The sequence below is a fragment of the Ochotona princeps genome, chromosome 4 (assembly GCF_030435755.1).
Source record: "Ochotona princeps isolate mOchPri1 chromosome 4, mOchPri1.hap1, whole genome shotgun sequence".
NCBI classification, from domain to species: domain Eukaryota; kingdom Metazoa; phylum Chordata; class Mammalia; order Lagomorpha; family Ochotonidae; genus Ochotona; species Ochotona princeps.
The window spans coordinates 113,347,385-113,369,812 of record NC_080835.1 but is presented as its reverse complement, the minus strand read 5'-3'; the positions used below and the strand labels follow the sequence as shown (position 1 = coordinate 113,369,812).

At 50.5% G+C, this 22,428-nt stretch overlaps 1 protein-coding gene across 1 annotated transcript; it reads left to right on the top strand.

Moving 5' to 3' along the window:
• Positions 1–18,313: 18,313 nt before the first annotated feature.
• On the top strand, positions 18,314–22,220 carry TIRAP (TIR domain containing adaptor protein). The gene is made up of 3 exons (XM_004593313.2): positions 18,314–18,412; positions 20,115–20,714; positions 21,185–22,220. Exons 1-3 carry the CDS (start codon positions 18,343–18,345, stop codon positions 21,202–21,204), a joined length of 690 nt encoding a protein of 229 aa, XP_004593370.2. The 5' UTR covers positions 18,314–18,342; the 3' UTR covers positions 21,205–22,220.
• The last annotated feature ends 208 nt before the right edge of the window (positions 22,221–22,428 follow it).

The window sequence follows — 22,428 nt, the reverse complement described above, 5'->3', positions numbered from 1 at the left end:
TGAAGCTTCCCAGGGAAGGAGTTGACTTCTGAGCTGAATTTATAAAAGAATGAACAGATTAGCATTGCAACTGCAAGAGGGGGTACAGGAAGGGTCCAAGACGAGGGAAAATCTTACACAAGGAGACATCATAAGCCTTGTGAAATATGGAACTTAGAGTCTTTTTTTTTAACAGCCGAGTAGAGTAGAACCATAGAGTAGATGAACCATAACACGATGTCAAACATAAAAACTGTACCTGTAAATTATATCCTATTGCACTTCCAAGCCATCTGTACTATATGCAATAAGGTCTTGTGATGTAACCTATTAATCAACAATTCATGAGCGGCTGATTGCAAAAAAGAAAAGAAAAAGAAATATACCCCTTAAAAACAGTCCCTGATGGAATTATGATTCCTTATGAAGGCCTACACTGCTGTAACAATATGGGAAGAATCTGATGGGGGGGGTGGGAGTTTTGGGGAGGGAATCCCAGCCTATACAAAATTGTAAAAATAATAATAATAATTTTAAAAAAGAATTTAAAAGTCAGTGCAAGAAAATTTGAAAGCCATGCATAGTTTTTTTCTAAAACACATTTTCCATGAACTTTATGAAGATTCCCTTCAGCAAAGGCACGATCTAACTAGACTCCGGGGACTTGTCTTAGCCATTTGGGCTCCTAGAACAAAGTACCAGAGACTGGCTTTGTGATACATGGTAGATGTGTACTGCTTAGCCTAAGGGGCCAGGGAGTCCAGGAAGGGCTTGCTCTCTGCTCAAGATGGCACTGCCTCCTTGCCTCATCACAGGGCTAACAGGGAGGCAGCTCTCTCCAGCCTCTACATGGGCGCTGCGCCAGAGTGGAGCCTTCCAGAAGACCCTGCCTCTAAATATATCACACTAGCTGTTATCTTCTAACCTAACAGACCACAACAGAACTAAAGAAGAGGGACCAGAGACTGAAGACCCATGCTAAAGAGCTTGAATTGGGGGGGCCAGTACCGTGGCCTTAGGTGGCTAAGCCTCCACCTGTGGCAGGTTCGAGTTCCAGATGCTCTATTTCCAATCCAGCTCCCTGTGAATAGCCTGGGAAGGCAGTGGAAGATGGCCCAAGTGTTTAGGCCCCTGCACCCCTGCAGGAGACCTAGAAAAAGCTCCTGGCTTCTGAGGCCATTCACTATGGGGAGTGAACAAGAAGGAGGGAAAATTCATTTCTTTCTTTCTGTAGCTCTGCCTTTCAAAAATAAATTTTGAAACTTTTTTATTTGAAAGGCAGTTAAGAGACAGAGCACGGTCTCCCATCTGCTAGTTCACTGCCCAACAGGCAACAGCAGCCCGGAGTGGGCCAGACCAAAGCCAGGAGCTTCTGGGTTCCCCACGCAGGTGCAAGGGCCCAAGCACTTGAGCCATTCTCCACTGCTGTCCCAGCCCATAGGAAGTGGAAAAGCCAGGACACAAACCAGTACCACAGGCAGAGTCTTTAGCCTACTGTAATAAAAAGACATATCCTCTTTGTGGTGGTGGTGATTTATTTAGGGGAAAAAAAAGGTGAATTGTATTAATGGGCAGGTACCACTGTAGGGTTCTACTTTTCTCCCTCAAGGATGGCAGGAAGCCAGATACTTGGGCCATCACACTGCCTCTCAGGGTCTGCAGGAACTGGGACTGAGTCAATGATAACGGTATGCAGGTATCCTAACTGCCAGGCCAAACATCCACCCCCCACTGTTGAGTTTTGAATAAGGTAGTGACCCCATCAGGTTTTCCTTTAAGGAAACCTGTGGCAAATGGGCTGGGACGTCAGAGCAGGGGACAAGGATCCCAGAGAGGGCCCTGCTGCTGAGGGTCCAAGAGGTGGCAGTAGCAGCAACAAGAATTAGGGTGGGGCCCGCCGCCGTGGCCTAGCAGCTAAAGTCCTCGCCTTGAACGCCCCAGGATTCCATATGGGCGCCGGTTCTAGTCCCAGCAGCTCCACTTCCCATCCAGCTCCCTGCTTGTGGCCTGGGAAAGCAGTCGAGGACGGCCCAATGATTTGGGACCCTGCACCTGCGTGGGAGGCCCGGAAGAGGTTTGAGGTTCCAGGTTCCCCGCTTCAGATCAGCGCAGCACCGGCCGTTGCGCTCACTTGGGGAGTGAATCATTGGACGGAAGATCTTCCTCTCTGTCTCTCCTCTCTGTATGACTTTGTAATAAACATAAATAAATCTTAAAAAAAAAAAAAAAGAACCAGGGTGAAAGAAGACTAAGGCTTCTGCTTGGGCAACTGGACAGAGCAATGGCTCTCTGAGATGTGCAGGCAGGCAACACAAGAGGGGCCAAAACCAAGGTGGCGATTATGGGCGTGCTGCCTGAGAGGCATCTGGGCAGTGTTCAGGGACCTTCCTTACAAGACGCTGGGGCCATCGGCATGGCCCTAGGGGCACAGTCTGAGCTGTGCACAAGAGACATTGTGCAGCAGCATGGCATCACTTCAGCAAGAAAGAAAAGCAGGAAGCTAGAGGAATGCTACTGACATATGACAGGCCAAAGAAGATGCTGAAGAGGTGCCCAGACAAGCAGAAGAAAAGCCAGAGTGAGGCTGACACTAAGGAGGAAGTGTACAGTGGTACAGAATGCTATCTGGATTCAGCAGCAAGTGTGGGTCGGCAGTGACCTCAGCGAGAGCAGCTACAGAAAGGGAGAAGTTGAGTGGGGATAGAGACAGCAGGTCAGGGGGCTGAGCCTTTGGTCAGAGTGCCAAGTGGAGGAGTAAGGACTAAACAGGTGAGTGGGTGTCAGAGCTGACACTGCCGTGCGGTAGGTAAAACTGCTGGCTGCGGCCCTCGAATCCCATGTCGGCTCCGATTGGAGTCCTGGCTACTCCACTTCTAATCCAGCTCCCTGTTAATGTGCCTTTGGAAAGCAGCAGAGGATGGCCCAAATGCCAGGGCCCCTGAGCCCACGACAGAGACCCAGAGGGGACTCCTGACTCCTGGCTTCCAACTAGCCCAGTTCCAGTTGCTGTGGCCATTTGGGGAGTGAATCAGCAGACAGAAGATCTCTTTATTTTTCCCCCTTTCTCTGCAACTTTGACTTTCAAATACATACAAATATATATATATGTATTTTAAAAGGAAGCTGAGGGGGCAGCACTGTGGCACAGAGGGTTAAAGACGTGAGTCGAGGAGGAAGAGGCCCTGGGAAGCAGTGCTGAAGGGCCGGAAGGAGCCTGCCAGGGGCTCGAGGGTAGGGATGGTCAGGCCAAACCAAGAGCCCATGAACCCTGTCAGGTGTTCAGAGTGCTGGCAGCCATGCAACTTCCCTTCCGCATGGACACACCAAGGTGAGGTCCAGAGGGGCCTGCGCTGCTCACACAGAAGCTTCTCTCCTTAAGACCAAAAACGCTGCATGTATTAAGGACACATGGGGTCGGAGGCATTGGTACAGCCTGCATCCCATACCCAGAGCACCTGGTTCAAGTCCCAGCTCCAGCTTCCTGCTAATGTGCGCCCTTGGAGGCGGTGGTAATGATTCAAGTAATCGGATCTCTGCTGCCCATCGCACTGACATGCACTGAGGGCCTGACTCCTGGCTCGGGCCCAGCCCCTTGAGAATGCACCAGCAAGTGGGAGAACTGTCCAGAAATCCTGTGGACACACTGGGGGTTTCCTCCAGGCACCATTAAACTGTGTGAGGGGCAGGGTTGGTCCAGTTAAACTACCCTCAGCCACCATCACTGCCAGAACACTGCATGAGGCCTGTGTTTGCCCAATGGCAGGCCTCAGGACATAGCAAGATCCACTGTTCTCTGGCCACACTAGCGAGGGAAATGTGGTCTGCTGACTTCTCCAGCATGCTAGGACCTGGCAGCCACAGGAGCCAGTCGCATGTGTGGAATTCAGGACCTGGACTTGTGCCCACTGTGTACTTTCTGTTTGCGTCCTGAAGAACTCTTCACCAAGTGCCCATGTGGAGTCACCACCCAGCGGAGCACCAACACCCTGCATTGGGTTCCCCGCTGGGCACACACCACAGCCACACCAGGCCACCTCTGTCCCACCACTCACGGTGTGGGCCCTTAGGGGAAGGAGTTTCACCCCACTCAGTCTTACTTTTCTCAATCGAATTAAAACAGGAACAAGTACAGTTCGCTTGCAAGGTGTCACAGAGGACGAAATGAATGAACTAAAGATGTTTGTCCTGCTTCCTCACCTAGGACAAAGTTGGGGTTCAGCTTTCCATCCGGCTTCCTGCGGAGGGGACACCGTGCCTGCCCAGGCCTCGCGGTGCCCTAGCGCCTTCTAGGGTCGAGACTCGGAGCCTGCAGCTCGGAGGAGGGCGGCGCCGGGCCCCCAGAGCGCTTCCGGGAACCCGGCCTGCGCGCCACTTCCCGGGGAGCCCGCGCAGAGCGCCCCGCCGCCCGGGCCGGCGCGCAGGTGAGCCCGGAGCCCGCGGGGCGGGGAGGGGCGCGGCGGGGCTCGGCGGGCGCACCCCTGCCACCCTGCAGACTGCAGGGATCCCCAGGCGGTCCTTCACGGCCTTGCCCCAGTCTGGGCGCATCTGCCCCACCCGCCACCCCGAGGGACGCCTTCCTCTCTTCTGCCGCCTCCCGCACCCGCCGACCCAGCGGGTCCCGTCGCCGGGGAGCTCGGCCGGAGGGGCTGCTGCCATCTCACCGTAGGTATGGTTTTTTCCTGATTTCCTGCTCTCCCTGGCCACAGCCTGTACCTCTTACTCTCGACGTTCTCCAGCAAATGAATGGGTTTTTAACTTTTTTTTTTAACCTGGGGTGAGGGACCTGTGGCGAGCTTCTGCTGTCTTCTCCGTTGGGCACCCCGAGTCCCGTTGACCTCGTGGAGACAGGTAAATTGAAAACCAGAACGGCGGCGGCGGACAGAGCAGAATTCTAGAGCGGTGCAGACAAGTGCCACACCTAACTCAGTGGACTCAGAGGGAGCCACATCTGATTATTATTATTATTATTATTATTATTATTATTAGTCCGTAGAAAACCGTTCAGTGTGTTACAGACACATGGGAAAGTGCACCAATCCCGAGTGTCCAGCGTAACCGCTGTCCACAAGGCGTTCTCCGTGCAGCCTGACCTCAGACAACCAATAACACGCAGTCAGCAGCCCTCGGCCCATACGCCTACCAACCCAGGGTCCAAGGAATAGTAGCTGCTTCTTCTAGCTGTAAAACGTCTCTGCCGGTTTTTAGACTTTTAAGTCCATGAAATCAAATACCATGTCCTCTTGTGCAGCAGGCATCTTCTACCCACTACCTTTGTGAGGTTCACCTGGGCTTCGGTTGGCAATAATACATTTATTCTCCTTGATGTGTAATGATTCCCACGTGGCTAGACCCTAAGAAGTTTATCAGTCCGCCTGGACGGATGAGCTGATGGACAAGGTTGGTGAGGTTAGTTCCAGTTTAGGTTCCAGTTTAGGGTTATTTTGAGTAGGGTGCTGTCTTGCGGTGACCGTAGGGGAGCACTTCCACCCTGGGTAGATGTGTGTTCAGCTTCAGTGTGGAACGGCAAACAGGACATCATGCTCCCAGCAGCCGGGCCTGTTTTCTGATAGGTTCTCTCTCTTTCACTTGCTGGTGTTTAGGGGTTCCTGATATGTATGGGTAAGAGACACTTATGGGACATGTCTTTTTTCAGCTTTACTCTTTCTTGATAGCTTGCCTTATAACTCTTCGAATGATGCCTTTTGATGAAGCTCTTCATTTTTATCTTTTCCAGTTTTTCATTGTTCTCTCTTTTATACATGTATGCACAGTGTCTGTTTTGCAAGCATCTTTGCCCGCCCCAAAGTCAGAAAAGATAGGTCCTGGTGTTTCCTTCTAACATCTCAGTTGCTTAATCCTTCAGCTTGCAGTCCTACCTCAGTATCAGTGGGGGACTGCTCCCAGGGACTTCCTCCCTGAAAGGACACGCAAGTTCCTTATATATAATGGTGGGGTATTTGCATGTAACCTGCACACATCCTCCCATATACTTTATTTATTTGAGCCACAGAGACACAGACACACACAGGCAGAGAGCGTCGTCCATTAGTTAACTCCCCGAGTGTCCACAGTGGCCCAGGGCAGGAATCAGGAGCCAGGAAGTCATTCTAGGTTTTCCCATGGGACTGGGCAGAGACAACTTTTTGAGACATCACCTGCTTCCTCCCAGGGTCTGTACCAGCTGGAAGCTGGAATTGAAAGACAGCTGGGACTCAGTTCCAGGTATGAGACCTGGGTGCCTCACCTGCTAGGCCAGCTGCCTTCCTTCTCACATATACTTTAAATCATCTTTAGGTTCCTTGTACTATCTAGCACAATGTAAATGCAATGGGAATAGTTATTATTCTGTATTATTTTTTAGGGATAAAAATGACAATGCATTTTTTTACCCATGGTTGGTTAAATCTAGTGATGCAAAGTCCAGGCCCAGGACAATGGCTCAATGGCCAAATCCTCAGCTTGCAAGTTCCAGCGTCCCATCTGGATGCCAGTTCGTGTCCTGGCTGCTTCTGATCCAGGTCCCTGCTTATGGCCTAGGAAAGCAGTAGAGGGTGTCTGAAAGCCTTGGAACCCTGTACTTGAATGGAAGACCTGGAAGAAGCTCCTGGCTCCTGACTTTGGATCAGCTTAGCTCCAGCCATTGCAACCATTTGGGAGACAACCAGTGAATGGAATACCTTTCTCTCTCTCCTCTCAATCTTAAAAAAAAAAAAAAAAGATGCAAAATCCACAAATATGAGGAGCTGACTTTGGGAATTAAGCTGTTCATTGGGAATTAATTTTTAGATGACGCAGAATATGAGTCAAGACTAGTTTTTCTCCGTAAGGCCATGGAATTTGCCCTAATGCGAGTCATGGAAACAAACACCATCTCCCCTGCTGTACTTCAGGCTCCCGTACTTATAAATACGGAGAGTGTGTAGGTGTGGCTGTGCTTCTAGACATCCTATCATTCCATCGATGTGTGTGTCTACCCTTGCCCACCAATATCACTCTGCCTTCATTGCTGTTGACTTGCTAGTTGATGCAGCAAGTTAAGCCTCCCCCGTTACTGGAGTCCCCATTTGAGTGCTGGATGCTCTGCTGCAGATCTAGCTCCCTTCCAGTGTGCCTGGGAAAGCAACAGTAGATGGCCAGAGTGCGTGGACCACACCCACGGGAGACCTGGATGGACTTCTGGGCTTCCCTCTTTACTTCGGACCAAACCTGGCTGTTGTAGCCATCTGGGGAGTAGACCTGCCAATGGAAGAGCTTTCTTCCTCTCTCTCTCACTGTCTTTCAAATAAATAAAAGTAAATATTAAAAAGCACTTAAGTAGTTACTGTTACCTTACAATAAATGCTTACTCTGATAGTGCATAGTTCAACATTATTCTTTTTCTAAGATTCATTTATTTTTATTGGAAAGTTGGATGTGCAGAGAGGAGGAGAGACAGACAGCAAGATCTTCCATCCACTGATTCACCCCCCAAGTGGCCACAACAGCCGGATCTGAGCCAATCCATAGCCAGGAGCCAGGAGCTTCTTCTGGGTCTTGCACACCGGATCCCAAGGCTTTGGATCATCCCCAGCTAACCCTCCCAGGTCACAAGCAGGGAGCTGGATGGGAAGTGGGGCCACCAAGACACGAGCCACCCCCGAAACAGGATCCCAGCACATGCAAGGTGAGGACCTTAGCCACTAGGCCATTGCACCAAACCCCAACATTATTCTTTTTTTTTTTTTAAAGATTTATTTTTATTACAAAGTCAGATATACAGAGAGGAGGAGAGACAGAGAGGAAGATCTTCCATCCGACGATTCACTCCCCAAGTGAGCTGCAACGGCCGGTGCGCGCCGATCCGAAGCCGGGAACCAGGAACCTCCTCTGGGTCTCCCACGCGGGTGCAGGGTCCCAAATCTTTGGGCCGTCCTCGACTGCTTTCCCAGGCCACAAGCAGGGAGCTGGATGGGAAGTGGAGCTGCCGAGATTAGAACCGGCGCCCATATGGAATCCTGGGGTGTTCAAGGCGAGGACTTTAGCCGCTAGGCCACGCCGGCGGGCCCCCCAACATTATTCTTTAAGATCATAAATATTTTTCCCTGCAAAGCCTAGTTGCTAAATCCTTTCATCAGCCAGGATCCCATATGGGTACCAGTTTGTGTGACGGCTACTCAACTTCCCTTCCAACTCTCTGCTTGTGACCTGGGAAAGTAGTCGAGGATGGACCAAAGCCTTGGGACCTTGTACCCACGTGGGAGACCCAGAGGAAGCTCCTGGTTCCTGGCTTCAGATTCACTTGATCTTGGGCCGCTGTAGCCACTTGAGTGAACCAACAGATAGAAGATCTTGTCTCTCCTTCTCTGGGTATATATGCCTTTCCAATAAAAAAAATAAATCTTAAAAATATATGTATGTATATATATATATATAGGTAAAAATAGTCATTTTGCACATTTAAGGGAGATTAACATACAAGACAAAATGAACATAATTTTTTAAAGTTTTTCTTTTCTTTTTGATGATGTTTGCATAGTTGATAAGGACAGATGCCCATGTGGACCACTGATTAGGGTAGGAAGGACTGAAGAATTGGGGAAAGAGGATGAGACTATTATTTCCATTTGTTTTCTTCTGTTTCCGGAGGGATGGGGGAGAGAAGGGGAGAGGATGCTGATGCGGAGCATGTTTCGAGGGCACTGCTTAAGTGGTTTCGAAGGTTCTAATGTGTTGTTGATTTCATTTTTCCAAGATTGAGGAAATCCTTCTAAGGTCCACTGGTTGACATAATCCATCTTAGGGTCTCCACTCACCCAGCCTGAACAGGATTGCTGTCCAATTTGTTCTGCCCTCCATGGTGCTAGACGTCCTCTGCAGGCCTCAATGATCCGTGATGTCCCACATGTGCATCTGGGGGTGCCATGTTTGAGACCAGCAGTCCAATTGGAAGGGTCTCCAAAGAAACCTGACCAGAGGTGACGCCAGACCTGACTGCTGTTGTGCCAGGAGTCCAGCTCAGTCCATCACCCACATCCGCCTACATACCCACTGGTGGTTGTAGTTGCCTCGTCGGGTCTATTTCTAGTCCCATCTCATTTGCAAACCAGTGGATACTATGGCATAGCCCAACCCTGCCCACAACACATTAGACCCTCAGGCACACCAGCAGGAAATACAGCCTAGTTGGAGTGGCCCCCCAAAACCCCCACCAGACCCACTCCCAGCTTTAGTTCATACGCATACCAGTATGTGCAGAAGACTGATCCAGTTGATTGTGCATCCCATTTAGTTCTTGTACACGTAAGATACATATCTATATTTCTTTGAAGGTCAGAATTACACAGAGAGACAGAGAACTTCCATCTGCTGGTTCACTCCCTAATGGCTGAAACAACTAGGACACCTCTTCCAGATCCTCCACATGGGTGCATGGGTCAGACAGTTGGGTTATCCTCTGCTGCTTTCCCCAGGCCATTAGCAGGGAGCTAGATTGGAAGCAGAGCAGCTGGGATATGAACTGGTGCCCATATACGATGTCAGATTTGAGGGTGATGGCTTTATACGTTGTACCACATGTCTTTTGAGAATAGACACTCTGATAGCGGTGAGGTGATATCTCACTGCGGTTTTGATTTGTGTTTTCCCTGATGGCTAGTAATATTGAGCTTTTTTGTCTTTCATATATTTGTTGGCCATTTGGTTTTTAAAATTCTTTTATTTTTGATATTGTTTACACGGTTGAAAGAGATGCGCCTATGTGGGCGTCTGATTAAGGTGGAAAGGGTTGAAGCACACAGGAACGTAGGTGGCACCAATTTTTCAGTTCTCTTCTTCCTGTTTTTCTTTTCTCTTATGTCCACAGAGAGGCAGCGGGCCACTCCTCACTGCCAAGCTACATTGGCACCCTGGGATGGGAATGCCCTAGAAACCCCGACATAGGGAAGAATGTTCCGAAAGTACCACTTGAGTAGCTTTGATAGCTGTGAGATGTCAACCTTGGCGTCAAGGTGGAGAAAATCTTTCCAAGTCTATTGGCTGACCAAGTCCACAGATACTGACCCTTGTGTTAAAGCTTGGCTAGGAGAGCCATACAACCCACTCCGCTTTCCATCCTCTGACGAGTCACTTGACATCCTCTGCTGGGCAGATGAGCTGGCTATCATGTCCTCTGTGGGCATCCGGGCATGCTGCCCACTGCACAGGCATTGGCAACTGAGGAAGCCCAGTCCCGATACACGCACTCCAAGGCTGGACCACACACATTGTGATTTTGCCTATGGCCAGATTCCTACTCCAACGATTTAGTTGGGGAGTCCCCCAAAAAACCTTGCCTGGGGTGACCTCAGACTTGACTTTTCGTGCACCAGCTAATTCAGTCCCTCAACCACAGCAGCCAGTGGACTTAGTGATGAATGTAGCTACCTGGTCAGTTCCTGCAGCCCCATTTCACCAGTGGGAGCTGCAACCTAGCAGGGGATTCCCTAAAGTTCCCCATACCAGGCCCATTCCCAGGCCAATCTCACATGTGCCAGAGGTTGCTTTGGCCCAGCCTGGCATGACCCACCTCCAGTCTCAGCTCTCATTGGCAGTGTCGCAGTCTAGCCCTGTCCGGCATGGTCCACATCCCATCCTGGCTCTTGTACATGCCAGCGGGTGCTGTAGCCTTGCTTGGCTTGGCCCTCCCCAGCCCTGGCACTGTGCTCCCCAGCAGGAGTTGCAGTTTGGCGCGGGAGTTCTCCAAATTCTGCCAGGCCCGCCCCCAGCCCCAGATCTCATGTGTGCTAGTAAGTGCCATGGCCCTGCTTGGCATGCGCTTTCCTCAGTCCTGGCCTTTGCATGTGCCATCATGTACTGCACTTCCCTGCCTCCTCCCACCCCCAGTTCCCACGAGTGTTGGTAAGCTCCACGGTCCAGGCTGGCTTAGCCCATCACCACCCCCGTCAGAGGCAAGCACAAATCCCCCATAAAATCTGCCCCAGATCCAGTTATCTTACATCCCAGTGGGTGCTGCAGCCCAGCCTGATGTGGCTCACCTCCTTGGGGGCAGATACTGTGGCATAGCCCAGCCAGGCATGCTTCCCAACCTCAGATTTTGGGTGTGCAAGTAGGTGGCAGGTGATGTTACTTAGCACAGCTCATGTCTCCCACATGGGCGGATGCTTTGGCCTAACCCAGACATGCCTCTCATGGTTTCCCTCCTCTAAATCACTCCATCTAAGCTCCCTGGCCTACCTGAGAGTTCAATGGCCCAGCCCGTGGAGTACCCCAGAAGTCACTCCACTGTCAAACAGGCCCTCAGCAGACTCTACTCCAACACGTCTTCAGACTGCCTTGCCCAGGCAATCTGTAGCCCCACCACGCAGAAACACAGTGTTCCTAGTGGCCAGAGTAGCATGTCCTGGCCCAGAACTCCCTACCCTTCCTGCATGTCTTTAAAAAAAAAAGTAAGAGTAGATGACTGAGTTGACACACTGGTCTAGTTAATACAGATTTGTCATTAACTAGGCCCAGAATGCCTGCCAGCTATTGCCTGCTTTTCTCCCAGCAGTGTAACACTTGCCTGGGTACAAGGCAGCCTTGTCGGCCCATTTGTAATGCTGCTTTTGAAACTATCTATTCAAAAATTTTTTTGGGGGGGGGAGGAGAGGCAGAGAGACAGAAGGAGCTCCCAGCTTTCCAAGTACTGATTCCCTCTCGGGTACTTATGATGGCTGTGACTGGTCTGGGTCAGCGTCTGGAGAAAGAAACTCGATGCCAGTCTCCCAGATGGGTGCGAACCCAGGCGCTATGATATGGGAAGCAGGAAGCCTAGAGGGCATCTTAAGCCCCAGGCCAAATGCCTCACATACAACCAGACATTGTACCTTTGTTTCCTGTTATATCCTATGGGGAAAATCACCAAACCTAACCAGTTTCATACAGCATGCACTGTCTTGCCATGCTGGGATCTGTCCGGCTAAGATGGCCTGACAGGGCTGCATGCCTTCGGGAACTCTAGTTCAGCATTCGGAGGCCTCACACCTACCCCTGCTCACAGCCTCTCTGCATCTGTGGACACAGCTTCTTTTTGCTCTGCTTCTCTTTCCTTCGCTTTGTGACAGTCCTCATAACTACATTGGATAAACCAGCATAGCCCAACTCCAGATCCTTAACCACAGCTGCAAAACCCCTTTTGCTATGTAACACAACATAGACATAGTCCCAGGAACTGGAATGTGGACATATTTGAGAGACCGTAATTCTGTCTGCCACAGACAGCAACTCCAGCCCAAAAGAACTCTAATATGAAGCATAGAAAATCCATATTCTCCTCATATCTCTTTGTAGGTTTGGGTACATTTCCTATAAAATAGAAATTGGAGAACAGTAAGAAACCAGATAAAACTTAATACACTTGGGATTCTTTTTTAGAAGATGTATTTGTTTTTATTGGAAAGTCAGATTTACAGAGAGAAAAAGAGAGATAGAAACCATCTACTGGTTCACTCCCCAAGTGGCTGCAATGGCCAAAGCTGAGCCGATCTGAAGCCAGGATCCAGGAGTTTCTTCTGGGTCTCCCACGGAAGTGCTGCATCCCAAGGCTATAGGTCACCCTCCACTGCATTCCCAGGTCACAAGCAGGGAGCTGGAAGGGAAATGGAGCAGGTGGGACATGAACTGGTGCCCATGTGGGATCCCAGCACATCCAAGGCAAGGATTTAGCCACTAGGCTAGTGCAATGGGCCCTACACTTTGGATTTTATGCAGTGAAAATTGTTTCTCTTTTTCAAAAAGACAGTTATGGCAGAGGGAGGTGGAAGAGAAAGGTCTTCCATCTGCTGGTTCACTCCCCAGATGACTACAATAGCTACACCTGGGTTGATCTGAAGCCAGGAGCTTCTTCTTGGCCTCACATGTGTGTGCAGGGGCCCAAGGGCTGAGCCATTCTCTGCTACTTTCCCAGGTTATAAGCAGGGAGCTGGATGGCAAAGGGAGGAGGGTGGACATGAACAAGTGGTACCCGTGCAGGTGGCAATTTATCCCAGTAAGCCACAACCTCGACTCCATATCATATGAACTTTTTTTGAATTTTTAAAGATTTATTTATTGTTATTGCAAAGTCAGATATAGAGAGAGGAGGAGCGACAGAGAGGAAGATCTTCCATCCAATGATTCACACCCCAAGTGATCCCAACGGCCGGTGCTGTGCTGATCCGAAGCCAGCAGCCAGGAACTTCTTCCAGCTCTCCCACGCGGGTGCAGGGTCCCAAGGCTTCGGGCCGTCTTTGACTGCTTTCTCAGGCCACAAGCAGGGAGCTGGATGGGAAGCAGGGCCTCCAGGATTAGAAATGGTGTCTGTATGGGCTCCCGGCGCATGCAAGGCAAGAACTTTGGCCAGTAGGCTACTGTCCCAGGCTCTTGTATGAACTTTTAAAAAATGTAATAAGAAGGAAGTATTTATCAAACCACACAGCAAATCGGTGACTAAAATAGGACTAATCATTAGACCCTCCAGCTGGAGATAAGCATTCACTATCTTATCTGCTTGACACCTACTTCTTGATATAGGACAACTATTACTAAGACTTGGAAAGATTAAAGCATGTTTATGGGGTTGCTCCACAGCCCTGGCTGCACAAGAACCTTGATGTATAAGGAAGATGGTTGGGGTTTAAAACTCTCGGAAGTAACCTGTGTTTGCGATTACTTCCTACCTTCTTGCTCAATGGTCCTGCCAAAGACAGAGTTGGTTCCTATTTAAAACTTTGCATAACTTTACTCGCAAGGGCTTGTCCCACCCCACTTCTAGTGGCATATGCTATTTATTGAACAGTTGGCTTTCTTCTTCTCAAACAGTAAAAAAGGCAGTTATCCAAAATCAGCCTCTGTTGCCAAAAGGGAAAATTATTTGACAAAATGAGAACTGGTAACATGTTACATGTTAATCTTCATGTTATATTATTTTTTAACTTGGAATATTATTTTTAAAAATCAAGTGATTTTCAAGTTTGTAACTAGCAAGGACAAATAATGCATTTTAAAAAGATTTATTTATGGGCCCGGCGGCGTGGCCTAGCGGCTAAAGTCCTCGCCTTGAACGTGCCAGTGATCCCATATGGGCGCCGGTTCTAATTCCGGCAGCTCCACTTCCCATCCAGCTCCCTGCTTGTGGCCTGGGAAAGCAGTCGAGGACGGCCCAAAGCTTTGGGACCCTGCACCCACGTGGGAGACCCGGAAGAGGTTCCTGGTCCCGGCTTCGGATCGGCGCAGCATTGGCCCGTTGCGGCTCACTTGGGGAGTGAATCATCGGACAGAAGATCTTCCTCTCTGTCTCTCCTCCTCTGTGTATATCTGGCTGTAATAAAATGAATAAATCTTTAAAAAAAAAGATTTATTTATTTCCATTGGAAAGGCAGATTTAGAGAGAGGAGAGAGATAGAGATCTTTCATCTGCCGGTTCACTCTCCAGATGGCTGCAGTGGCTCGAGCTGAGCTGATCTGAAGCCAGGAGCCAGGAGCTTCTTCCAGGTCTCCAACATAGGTTCCTCCACTATTTTCTCAAGCCATTAGCAGGGAGGTAGATCATAAGTAGAATAGCCCAGACTTGAACCAGTACCCATTTGGGATGTTGGCACCATAAGCAGAGGCTTGGCCTACTAGCCATGGGTTGGGGGGGTGTGTGGTGGTAGAATAGCAGGCTAATCCTCCACCTGCAGGTGCCAGCATCCCATATGGGCATCTGTTCATGTCCTGACTAGTCTGCTCCCCATCCAGCTCTCTGTTTGTGGCCTGGGGAAGCAATGCAGGATGACTTAAGTCCTTGGGACCCTGCACTCATGTCAGAAGCTGGAATGAAGCTCATGATTCGCTGTTTCGGATCAGTTCAGCTCTGACCATTTGGGCAGCTAACAGCAGATGGAAGATCCCTCTCTGCCTTTCCTCTCTCTGTGAAAGTTGTGTACCTTTCAAATAAAATTAAATCTTTAAAAACATACATATATATTTTATTTATTTATTTATTTGACAGAGTTACCAAGAGAGGAGGGGAAGACACGGAAATAGAGAAATTTTTCATCTGCTGGTTCACTGCCCAAATGGCTGTAATGGTTCTGGCTGGGCCAGGCTGAAAACAAAAGCCTGAAACTCTATGCAGGTCTCGACATGCTGGCAGGAACCCATGTATTTGGCAACTTTCTGATGCTTTCCTAGGCACACGAGCAGAATGTTGAACTGGAAGTGGTTGGAGTAGCTGGGGCACAAATGAGCTTTCATATGGGATGCTCACATTGAATGCAGTGGTTTAACCCACCGTACCACAATGTGAACCTCAACAAAATTAAAACAATTGGGGCGGCATCTGGCATGATGATTAAACTGCTGCTTGGCATGCCCACGTCCCATTTGGGAGCATCTGGCTGGAGTCCTGGCTCTGTTTCCCAACCAGCTTCCTGCTAAGGAGCACTCTGAGAGGCAACAGGAAGCAGCCTGGGGACCCGAGAGTGCCCTCCAGCAACTTCTGCTTTGGGACTTATCAGTCCTGGCTGTTGCTGCCCCTGGCAGAGCGAGCCAGCAGCGAGAGATCCTTGTCTCTGTGTCTTTCAAATGAATAGTTTTTTTTTTTAATGATGAAGTTAATCAAAGTTGAAAATATTTCTATTAAAACCCTCATGCTGTTAGGAGTATGTCTACTACTGGGGGAGACATGGAGCCTTGAGTGGCTGACATGACGACGCGGTCAGCCCTCCCACAACATGGGACAGGACTGTGGAGGCTGCACGGCAGCCGTGCGGCCTTCCTCCTGGCTTGTCTGACACCCACAGCATATCAGCAAGGAAAGGAAACTCGTGGGCCCACTAATAGTTCACTCTTGGTGTGCCGGTATGGTTAACCACTTTCCTCTGTCAGACATCTCCTCTGCCTCCTGCACCCTGCTCCAGTCCTTCTTTCTTCCCCTGTTGCTGCTGCAATGAAAAGTTTGATTTTGCTTTGAATTTCAGTGTACATTTGTAAATCCACAGCATCCTCATCTGGTGTGTTACTGCACAGAGCATTGAGGCCCAATGTTAGCTGTCTGTTGTGGGACCTCTTATGTTGGTGTGTCTAGCAGCTCTTTTCTGAAAAAAAAAAAAAAAAAAAAAAAAAAAAACTTATTTGAAAGGCAGAGTTACAGAGAGAGAAGGAGAGAAGGAGAGAGAGAGAGAAAGAGAGAGAGAGAGAGAGAGAGAGAGAGCGAGAGAGAGAGAGAAATCTTCTAACTCCTGGTTTACTCCCCAAATGGCCACAGTGCCCAGAATTAGACCAAACAGAAGCCAGGACCAGGGTCTTCATCCTGGTCTCCCACGTAGGAACAAAGGCCCAAATACTTATGCCTCTTGGAACATCCAGGACAAGAACCACTACCCTTATAGGATGTCAGCACTGTAGGTATTGGCTTAATGCACTGTGCCACAGTGTGGATCACATGTCTAACGATTAGACTCATGTCTGTATAAGTTGCTAAAGGGAGTTTTGGTTTTGACCTTTTCAGATCGGGCAGAGTGTAAGAAATCAGCCCTCTGCCAGTTCTAATCCCGGCAACCCCGCTTCCCATCCAGCTCCCTGCCTGTGACCTAGGAAAGCAGTCGAGGACAGCCCAAAGCCTTTGGACCCTGCCACCCCTGTGGGAGACCCAGAGGAAGCTCCTGACTCCTGGCTTTGGATCGGCTCAGCTCTGGCCGTTGTGGCCACTTGGGGAGTGAATCAATGGATGGAGGATCTTCTTCTCTGTCTTTGCTCCTCTCTGTGTATCTGACTTTCCAATAATTAATCATAATAATAATAAGTCATCTTTTGAAAGAAAGACAGAAAGAAAGACAGAAAGAAAGACAGACAGAAAGAAAGAAAGAAAGAAAGAAAGAAAGAAAGAAAGAAAGAAAGAAAGAAAGAAAGGGAGAAAGGGAGAAAGGAAGGAAGAAGCCCTCTACTGGCTGGTCCACAGCAATGGAACCAAGTCTCCTACCCATCCTCCACCTGGATTTATGTCTGCAGGGTAGCACAGCTTCCCTGGACGCAGGCTGTGCCATGCTGCATGCTGGCTTCTGCTCGGAGGCTAAGCCAGAGCAGCCTCCACTGCCAGGAGCATCCCTGCTGTGGTGAGCAGAGAACATGGCAGGACACCATCTGAACCTTCCTGGTCCTTTACATTTCCATATAACTAGAGAGGCAATTTATTCCCCCACCAAAGCAAAAACTAAAGTAAACATGGACTGAAATTTGGGCTAGCGTTAAACTGAAGACCAGTTTGGGGAAAATGAATGCTATGCTGTTGAGTCTTGTAAACCATAAGCCTATTGCTCCCATATTGTTTATTATTAGTAAGATTTATTTTTTATTTGAAAGGCAGATTTCACAGAGAAAGAAGGAGAGACAGAGAGAGTTCTTCCATCTGCAGGTTCACTCTCCAAATGCTAACAGTGATCAGAGCTGAGCTGAGCTGGGAGTCAGGAGCCTCCTCCAGGTCTGCATGTGGGTACAGAGTCCCAGGGACGTGGGCCACCCTTTGCTGCCTTCCCAGGTCATAAGCAGAGAGGTGGATGGGAACTGGAGCAGCCGGGACATGAACCAGCACCCATATGAGATGCAGACACCACAAACAGAGTATTAGTGTGCTGTACCACTGGGCCAGCCCCATAGATTATTTTAAAAGTGGAGTAACTCACGGCATTTTTTGGTATTGTTCATATGCCAGACTCTTTATGTAAATTATCAGGAGTGATTTTCACAATAATGCTAAAGAGAAGTGGGTTTCCAGTGTTATATATTTCCATCTCATCGATGGAGAAACTGATGTTCAGTAAGATTGCCAAGACAGCCCTTAGTGAGGGAGGGGCAAGGCTCGGGACAGTCTGCCTGCGGTTTACATCCTCACTGCTTGGTGGCCCTGCTTCCTTGCTCTGGCTGGGAAAGGGTTGTGGGATTTTTCCCAGGGTGGAAGGTCATCATGGAAGGAAGAAATCTTCCACTCATGCTGTCCTTACTGCCAAGTCTCCATCTGCCTGCCCACACAAGTATAAAGCCAAATAGCCGTCCTTCTCCCCTCAGCATTTGCAGTAGAAAGCCAGCTGCCCTTCCGCAGCTCCAAATATCCTCCTGGTTCCTAAGCATGACCAGTGCGTACTCTGATGGTCATGCCCAGCCGCCCCCCTTGCAGGCATGGCCCCCAGAGGTGTGTGTCCCTAGTCCCCTGAGGCATCTGGAGGGAACCAGAAGTTGAGGTGCCTACACTGGGCCTTGAGAGTAGCCAGGTTAGCACGGTTTTTGTGACACCCTGTCTCTGTGTCTGCCATAGGATGGCTGCTCCACGGGGTCCCGACTCGGTCTCCTCTCCCTCCCTCCTGGTCTCACAGGCATGTGAGTGAGCCCCACATGATGGCATCATCAACCTCCCTTTCAGGTCCTCGCACCCGGCCCAAGAAGCCTCTGGGCAAGATGGCTGGTGAGTAAAATTGGACTGCTGCCGACAGTGCAATCCAAAGCCTCTGTGTGGGCTGGAAAGGAGGCTGTCCTGCTTCCAACAATGGCAGCAGGTGCGGGAGGGTGGACAGGAAGGCCGAGGGGGCCTTAGGCTCCTGGCTTAGTATCCTGCCGGATGCTTTGTGCAGAGGAGGGAGCGAGGCATGCTTCGGTCACATCTTTAGTCCTGGAGGCACACAAGTATTCCAGGTCTGCTCAGCTAATTGTCCTCACCTGGGAAACCTGGTGCCAAGGGCTGAGTTGTGGTTGTTGTCATCTCGATCCTTATTCCAGAACCATTCAGAAGAATGGGCAGAGAAAGAGAAAATCAGTCCCCATAATACCAAACTGTCCTTAGCACAAGCCGTAGAGGTGAGGGGTCTGGGTTTTTAATGAACTTATTTGCATTTTGTTTGAAAGGTAGAGAGAAAAAAAGATGAAAAAGAGAGGTCTCCCATCTGCTAGTTCCTGTCCCCAAATACCCCCACCAGCTAGGGCTGAGTCAAACTGAAGCCAGGAACCTGGAACTCCATCTGGGTCTCTCATATGGGTGGCAGAGATCCATGCACTTTAGCCACGGCCTGCTGCCTCTTCGGGTGTGCATTAGCAGGAAACTGGATTGGGAGTGGCGAAGCTGGGACTGGGACCAGGCACCGCGACGAGAGCTGTGGGCATTCCATATCCCAAGGCTGAGTTTTAGTGCCATTCTAGAATGTTTCCACTACAAGTACCCTGCATTCTCTTGGTTAGCCTGCCACAACAGCTACAATGAACACATTCTACAGAGGAAGAAATGTATACCTAGACAGTGGTGGCTCAGAGAGCAAGCAGCAGGGCTAGGTCATTCCATCCGGCAGGGAAGACACTGACAGAATTCCAGAAGTCTCACCTGTTCCCAAAACCTTGAAAGATACCAGGAGCTTTTAGGCAGGACCCTGCTGATGTATCATAGCAGAGCTGAGCAGGCTGCCTGCATCCTGTAGCAGAACTCCTATTTGAGTCCAGGATCTGCTCCACTCCCAGCTTCCTGCCAGTGCACACCCAGCTAGGCTGCAGGTGATGGCTTAAGTACTTGGGGCCGTGCCATGCACAGGTGGGAGACCTGAGCCCAGTTTGGGACTCCTGACTTAAGCCTGGCCCACCCTCGGCTTTTGTTATTTAGGGGAATAAACCAGCAAATGGTAGATCTCTCTGCCTTTCAAGTAAAATTGGTTTCAAAACTGAGTTTCATTAAAAAAAAAAAAAAAAAAAAGATGGGAAAAAGGGCCCGGTGCAATAGTGTAGTGGTTAAAGTCCTCACCTTGCACGCGCCGGGAGCCTATATGGTCGCCAGTTCTAATCCCGGCGGCTCTGCTTCCCATCCAGCTCCCTGCTTGTGGCCTGGGACAGCAGTAGAGGACGGCCCAAGGCCTTGGGACCCTGCACCTGCGTGGGAGACCCGGAAGAGCTCCTGGCTCCTGACTTTGGATTGGCTCAGTTCAAGCTGTTGTGCTCACTTGGGGAGTTAACCATCGGAGGGAAGATCTTCCTCTCTTTCTCTCCTCTCTGTATATCTGCCTTTCCAATAAAAATAAATAAATCTTAAAAAAAAAAAAAAGAGGATGGGCAATGGGTCTTTGTGAGCTGAGGGGAGAGGCCTAGGGGAGTTGGGAGGGCCTCGGGCTCAGCTGCTTTTGTCCCCACAGACTGGTTCAGGCAGGCCCTGCAGAAGAAGCCCTCGAAGATACCGAGCTCCCCAGAGAGCTCCTCCAGCGACACCCCGCGGGTCTCCTCCGGGACACAGCCTGCTAGCTCGAGCCTCAGCACCACGGCCTCACCATCCGCCACCCGGCCATCAGCCGCCTCGGAGGAGCACGAGGGCGCCCGCAGCAACACTGGCCGCTGGAGCAGGGACTATGATGTCTGCGTGTGTCACAGCGAGGAGGACCTGATGGCTGCGCAGGAGCTAGTCTCCTACCTGGAGGACAGCGCTGCCAGCCTGCGCTGCTTCCTGCAGCTGCGCGATGCTGCCCCGGGCGGTGCCATCGTTTCCGAGCTTTGCCAGGCCCTGAGCAGCAGTCACTGCCGTGTGTTGCTCATCACCCCGGGCTTCCTTCGCGATCCGTGGTGCAGGTACCAGATGCTACAGGCCCTCTCCGAGGCCCCAGGCGCCGAGGGCCGCACCATCCCCCTGCTGTCGGGCCTTTCCAGAGCCGCCTACCCACCCGAGCTCCGATTCATGTACTATGTGGATGGCAGAGGCCCTGATGGAGGCTTTCGCCAAGTCAGGGATGCCGTCTTGCACTGTAAGTGGCATGGGGAAGGGGTCGGGGGGCTGTTGAGCGCCCTGGTTTACAGAGCAGGGCTCCAGGGAAGATTGGGTTTGAGTCCTGGCCCCTCATTAGCACCATGGGAAGACATTTAGTTACTTAGCCTCATCATCACCCACCAGGCTCTCACTGCTGTAAGATGAGAGCAGCAGAGCTATATGTGTCCAGGTCACAGCCTGGCAGGTGTCAACTACAGGCAAGCAGGTACAGCCTCAGCCCGCAGCAGGGGTCTGGAATGGGGTTGTATTTCTTGCACTGTGGAGGGGGAGAGGAATGTGGATTTAGTAAGGGACAATGGCGTCCAGTCATGGGATGGCATTGAATGAACGTGACTGGGCTGGGAGAACTGTGTTCTTGTAGAAGTAACAGAATAGAGGGAAAGATGGAGTGCAGGGCCTGGGGAGGGCTGCGGAGGGTGACAAGCCCTGTGATCCATTCTCTTCCAGATCTGCGGACACTCAGCTGACTCACGCCGTTGTGGGGCCCAGCAGGCTGGGACTGTGCTGGATCTAGAGGCCCCTGCAGGGTCTTGGGTCTAGCAGATACACTAAGAGGCCTCAGGAGCCAGGACCTCGTTCGTTCATGACCATCAGGCCTCCCTTGCTGCGGGCTCCCAGGAAAGCCAAGGGGAAGTCAGGGACTCCCCCTAGGAAAGTGGTGAGGAAGATGGGACTTCCCCCACCCCCAGGAAGGCCATGGGGAGGCTGGGGACTCCCCGAGGAAGGCCATGAGGAAGCTAGAAGTTGGAGGTGGTAGGGTTGCTTGCGGGGGTTGGCAGCGTTTTTGCCCCCTGGCTCATTGGACAGGAAGCTGGGCACATGCCTGTTTTTCTTCCCCTGCAAGTAGGCACTGGTTCAAATAGGCACATCCTCCCGGAGTGATGAGCTGGATGCCCAGACTGCAGGCCGCAGTGCCAAGGTCTTCCCATGCCCTGGGGGTCCTTTGAACAGGTGCCAGTCCTCAGGTCCTTCCTAACTACACTACCACTGCTCTCTTTTGAGACACAGGCCTACTCTGAGAGTGGATGTACCATGTCTTGTTGCACACGTGTTGCAAAAGACACAGATCTAGAAGCTATTCTGAATTATAGGAGAGGGGACTCGGTCCCTTCAGTGGGGGATCCATAGACCTCCACTCCAGCCTGTGCAGCCCGGGAGCCTTCCTCGGAGCTCTGGGTAGAGTTGTAACTTTCCCCGTAGCCACGTGCACCTCCCGGCTAAGGGATCCACGGTCTCCCCTGGCAGTGCCACGCTCCTGACAGGACAGGCACGGCTCCACTTGACAGTTCTCAGCAGGTTTTTGAACTAAAGAGGATTTTATTGTTCGGTACCTCTTCTCTCCCTTCCGACCTCCTGTCCCCTCTTTGAGCACACTTGAAGATTACATGTGATGATGTAAAGAAGGACGAAGGAAGGATATTCACTCCTGTGCCTCCCAGCCAGCTTAGGAAGCAAGACCTCCTCATTGCCAAGGTGCTCTTTCCTGCCCTTCCTGCCAAGGTGCTGTCATTTCCGCACTGGCATCTTGCTTTCACCAGTGGAAATAACCACTCCTCTAGATGTTCTCAGCTTTTCTCTAGGATGTTGCTCCATCTGTCTTCATCTAGCCCAGCATCTGGGTTAGGTTAGAGTTTTGCAATGTGTCAGCAGCATTGAGTCTGTGCTCTGTGGGAGCCCTGTCTTGGTTTATC